Consider the following 5,916-nt stretch of genomic DNA (forward strand, 5'->3'; position numbering starts at 1 on the left):
CTATCATCACTAGACATCACCAAAACCACCTATTTTACTAGATTAAAAGTCTCAGGGAGGTGGAATGAGAATAATGACGTTTAAAAAGAAAGTTGATTCATTGTCACTACACACCATGATGAAAACTATCGATTTTCCTCTAAACATCTAAAAAGCATAGAAATGAGAATAATGACCCTTAAAAGGTGGTTTCATCATCACTAATTTGTCTCTTTACCTATAAAAAATATGTTGAATAATGTACAAGAGTTTCAGCTTCTTAGAGACGTAGGAATGCGAATAATGATCCTTAAAAGGAAGGTTGGTCCATCATCACTAGACACATCATAACCATCTATTTTCATCTAAACATCTCAAAGAGGTGGAATGAGAATAATGACCTTTAAAAAGAAAGTTGATTCATCATCACTACACATAATGATCCAAACTACCTATTTTCCTCTATACATATCAGAAACATAAAAATGAGAATAATGACCCTAAAAGGTAGTTTTGCTCATCATCACTAATTTATCTCTTTACCCATCAAAAATATGTTGAATAAAGGTACAATGGTATCTACTTAGACATCATGGAGATCATCATCATCCTCGTCAATTTGCCCTAGGAGTCGTGAGCCTCAAGAATGAAGGTCGAATCTTTGACCACTACAATGTAGTTAGTGGAAGTTACAAAGTCATCCATGCATGTGTGCTCGTCGACAGCAACGACTAAAGGTATGTAAGCCTAATTTGAATTGACAATAGGAAGGTTTAGTCCATGGAAATGATGCCAAATGTCAGTACAGGCGGAGGAATCCTTTTGTCAACAGCCCGACTGCCAAATGCCAATGGAGGAGCACGCACCTTGTTTCGTTTTACTTGTTTGGGAGCTAGTGGCAGGACCCACACGCACAACCCCGGTTTTTCTGCTCCTTATGCATTATAAATGTCCCCCTCCACTTGCTTTTCGATGCCATGCTTCTCTCCTCTCCAGTGAATAAATAAATGTGAGAACAGGAGTTTCATTGATTATATTGGAGATGGGTATTGCAGAAGGTGGTTGTGATAACATTCCACCATTTCTTGTGGAGTACAAGGATTTGTTCCATGGATTAGAAAGAGAAGAATCGGATGAGAAAATGGTTTCTTCTTCTTCTTCTTCATTGATGTGTGAGCTGCCATTGATAGACCTCAGCCATAGGCAACGTGATATGGGTATTGCAGAAGGTGGTTGTGATAACATTCCACCCTTTCATGTGAAGTACAAGAATTTGCTTCATGGATTAGAAAGAGAAGACGCAGATGAGAAAATGATTTCTTCTTCTTCTTCATCATTGATGTGTGAGCTGCCATTGATAGACCTCAGCCATAGGCAAGGTAATGAAAGTGAGAGAAACAAGTGTGCAGATGACATGGCCAGGGCTGCTTCTCAGTGGGGATTCTTTCAGCTCATAAACCATGGAGTTCCCCAAGCTACAATCAATCAAATCCAAAAGCAGCAGAAGAGAGCCTTTGATCTGCCCTTTGAATATAAGCTCAAGTTTGGATGTTATAGATGGGGAACTCCAACTGCTCAGACTGCAAAACAGTTGTGCTGGACAGAAGCTTTCCATGTTCCCCTGGCTGCAAACTCAAAAGAGCAGTTGCAACTCAATGAATTCTCCAGCATCAGGTGAATCAGATTACTTTAACTTCCTTTAGGCCAAAATGGTCTCCTGTAGTACAAGTTACAGGTTTCTTAGCATGTTTTTTCATCTTGTTTGTGAGGAAATGTGTTATATCTTCTACTTATTTGCCTTTAAGATGTAAAAGCTCATAAACTGGGCTTCTAGTGTATATAGGTAAACGTAATAAACCATATTGAATGTGACAATAGGTTCTTTGTTAATATATATAGTATATTTTATTTGAATTCTGCTATGATGGTCAAGCTGATATCTATTATATAAACAAAATAGGTCATATATTAACAATAGTCAAGCTGATATATATAATATAAACAAAACAATTCATATGTCTTTGTATCTTAATGAGATATATAATCTTCTAATAAGACCTCTTAAACAAATGGTTAGGTTGATTGACCTCTACTTATAATATAAATATACATTTAATAAATTCAATAAGCCATTGAACATGTGTCAATATATCTTTTTCATAGAGTTCTGAAAACCTAACTATCTCATTGACTCTCATAAAAGATGTTAATGGAAGCAACAATAGTTTTAATAATTATATGTCTGACATGAAAGCAAATAAATCTACACTCAAGTCCAGTAAGTCCTTTATGTCTGATTTATGTGCCTTACCAGTCAAATAGTTAGCTTTATTGACAGTATATAATGCAGAAAACTTACCCAGCCGTACATCACACTTCACTTTCCCACTGATCCTCTATATATTCAGTGCACTTTGCAACTACCAACAAGACTGTATTCAGATATGATGTCTGCAGAAGTAAATAAGTTATGCTATGCCAATAAGTCCTTTAATGCACTTTATTGACCTTCAACCTAAATAATGAAGGTAGTGCACTGTTTGGATAAAGATTGATAGAAAGCAATTGATTAATGATATAAGATTTTCATAATTTATAATTTGTTTGATATTGTTTCTGGATGAGACTCTGTAAGTTTTTCTACAGTATATAATGCAGAAAATCTAATAAGCTCTATTCTCATATACCGATACAAAATTCCACTCCATAATTTATTTGGTGTTGTTTCTGAATTAGACTGTGTGCAAGTTTTTGACAGTAGATAACGCAGAAAACCTAACCATCTCCACTCTTATATAATGATATAAGATTTTTATTCTATAACTTGTTTGATGTTGCTTCTGGATTAGACTGTGCAAGTTTTTTGATCAACGTTTCGATACAAATTGATGAATGAACAGAATGGCGATTGAAGAATATGGGCACGCCATGGCCAGACTGGCACAAGAAGTTGCAGGAATTCTAGCAGAGAAGCTTGGAGCAAAAACAGAGAAAGCCACTTCTTATTTGAGAACAAACTACACATACAATACCTCTGTACTTCGTTTAAACAGATACCCACAATGCCCAGTGTCCTCCAGTGTCCATGGATTGATACCACACACAGACAGTGATTTTCTGACCATTTTACAGCAAGACCAAGTTGGGGGTTTGGAGATAATGAAGGATGGCAAATGGGTGTGTGTAAAACCAGAGGCAAATGCTCTGATTGTCAACATTGGAGATCTGATGCAGGCATGGAGCAACGATGTGTACAAAAGTGTGCAACACAGAGCACTTGCAAACAATACAAAGCAGCGAATGTCTATTGCATTTTTCCTCTGCCCTTCACAAGACACTGTTATTAGTAAACATGATGGTGATTCAAATCCACCACTTTATAGGACTTTCACATTCAGAGATTTTAAGGCACAAATTAGTGAGGAGGTGCGCCTCAATGGATGTAAGATTGGCCTTCCTGGATTTCTCCTTTAGTGCACCATGGTTTTCCCATGATGGTAGATTCCCGAGCTATATTGATATATTGATATTAGAATATAAATGGTGTATAAAGCTGGCTCTTTTGTTCTATGCCATGTACCTATTCAATATAAATATAAAATCTATACACATATTTCTTATTCTATTATTATCTTCATACATTCACTATACCATATATTTATTAAGTCTACACATGGAAATATACACATGCACATGTTTTCATTTGTATATGTATACTTTGGTCTTCTCTTATCTCCTATATCATTTATGAGGTTGTGGAGCCAACCTTTAAGTTGTAAACTTGACTCTTTTAAATTCAAAATTTTAAAATCAAATTTTGATTAACAAGATAATTAAACACAAATTTATGCAATATGTTGAGTTATGTCTTTGTACATAGAGGCATTCAATGCATTCATTTTGGATATTAAGGAACATCCTATCCTCTCTAATCATTTCACGTACTATCATTCATATTTAAGGAAGGAAATGCTTCATTTTGGTGCACTAAAAAGAACCCAAGTCTGCATGAGCATCTTAGAAGCATATGCATGTTTGAAGAGTGCTGATTTCAAAAAAATTTACACATTTTTGTAAGTTAATAAGAGATTGTGTCACATAACTTGACACAATGACAGGCCTACTAAATTTATAACATATTTTGCTTGCGTAAATTTCTCCTCTTGATATAAAATAAAATAATTTTCCAAATCAATGACCCTACCCAAAAATTCCTCAAGATTTAAGCTTCCTAAGTAGCCAAGGAGACCAAATCTTGGTTTGATCCCTACCTTCACCAAGGCTATATAGTAAATTTATCTTCTAACATGGTGATTTCATCCTCTAAACCTAAAGTGTCATCTTCATGCTCTTAAGATTTTGTTATCTCATCATCGTTGGAATCTTCTATCACTCCATCTCCTTACCTTTACATGGTCTTGATGACTTTAACCCCTTCTAGAGTAAATCTCTTCATATCAGCTACATCTTTATCATGTAGTGATCTTTGGTTCCTTCTACCTCCTTATAACACTATGGACCATTTTCAATTTTGGACTACCTATAATTTGAAAATCATGAAAATTTATTTACAATTGCAGAGCATAATTCAACTCCTTAAGGAAATAAAATGCTTTCTCTAATACCAATTGATTTAGAATTAACAACAAGACAAATGTTTAACCAATTAAAATATATGTGTAAAGTACACAATTAAAATAAAAAAGATTGTTATGGATATGCAATAATAATATATTTATGCTTATGTCAAAAGATTATAGTTCACAAAATTATGCATGTTATTCATTTTTCAGAAGTTACAAAAATACATGAACTCTTTGCATAATAAAATCATAACCTTATCCTTTATCTCCAGTCTTAACCAATACTTGTTCATGACCTTTCCTTATTCTTATACTAAATGCTCTGACATGATATCCTCTTGCTCTAGTTCATAAACTGGACAAATCTTGCCAACTTTTATGTAAATCAATCCTCACAGATAGATTTATCTCTCTTTTTAGTGCTTCCACTTCCTTTTTAGATTACCATTGTGCTTTGTTCCCTTAACCTTTGGATTTCTCTCATGTTGTGTATTGCCTATCCAACACTTTTGATGCACATTTGACCATACTCATTTATTAATTACAATTTATAATATAATACGATTTAAATTTTAATTAATTAATAAATATAATTAAATGTGCACTTAGAGTGTTATGGAGAGTTAGAGATTGCTATTATGTTGATTATAACCATTAGTTTTCTATAGAAAAAGTAGAAACTCAATACAAATTTCAAAAGTGGAAATTTGTTACCATTCCCAATGTTAAATGGATTCTTAACCATGATTTGTTAGCTATAAACTATATATGATTGATTATTGGTAACTTACTATATTTTTCTATGTCAAGAGAATCAAGTGTGTATGCATGAACATAATCTATGTGAATCTTAAATCTTATTTGCGATTCAACATTATTTGTGCAAACCTTTAATCTTGCACATGTGGAAACATGATTTGGACATAGATTAAATATTGGGAATGAAGCTTTGAAGTCAACTGTGACATCAAATACCATTATATGTGGATAGAAATCTCACAGGATCATTTCTATAGGACCACTCACAACACCGATGCCAAAATAAAACATACTTAAACAAAACACAAAACAAGAAAACAAACTATATACAAGTGTACAACATTATTTGTGCAAACCTTCAATCTTGCACATGTGGAAACATGATCCGGACATAGATTAAATATCGAGAATGAAGCTTTGAAGTCAACCGTGACATCAAATACCATTATATGTGGATAGAAATCTCACGGGATCACTTCTATAGGACCACTTGCAACACTGATGTCAAATAAAACATACTTAAACAAAACACAAAAAAAGAAAACAAACCATACGAGTGTACAATGTTTGTAGAATAAGTATTCATATAAACGAT

At 33.8% G+C, this 5,916-nt stretch overlaps 1 protein-coding gene across 1 annotated transcript; it reads left to right on the top strand.

The window, feature by feature from the left end:
• Window positions 1-994: 994 nt before the first annotated feature.
• Window positions 995-3,547, top strand: LOC131060621 (gibberellin 2-beta-dioxygenase 8). Its single transcript, XM_057993931.2, has 2 exons — window positions 995-1,653; window positions 2,880-3,547. The coding sequence occupies exons 1-2, from the start codon at window positions 1,022-1,024 to the stop codon at window positions 3,451-3,453; spliced, it is 1,206 nt and encodes a 401-aa protein (XP_057849914.2). The 5' UTR covers window positions 995-1,021; the 3' UTR covers window positions 3,454-3,547.
• The last annotated feature ends 2,369 nt before the right edge of the window (window positions 3,548-5,916 follow it).

The sequence above is a fragment of the Cryptomeria japonica genome, chromosome 2 (assembly GCF_030272615.1).
Source record: "Cryptomeria japonica chromosome 2, Sugi_1.0, whole genome shotgun sequence".
Lineage (NCBI taxonomy): Eukaryota > Viridiplantae > Streptophyta > Pinopsida > Cupressales > Cupressaceae > Cryptomeria > Cryptomeria japonica.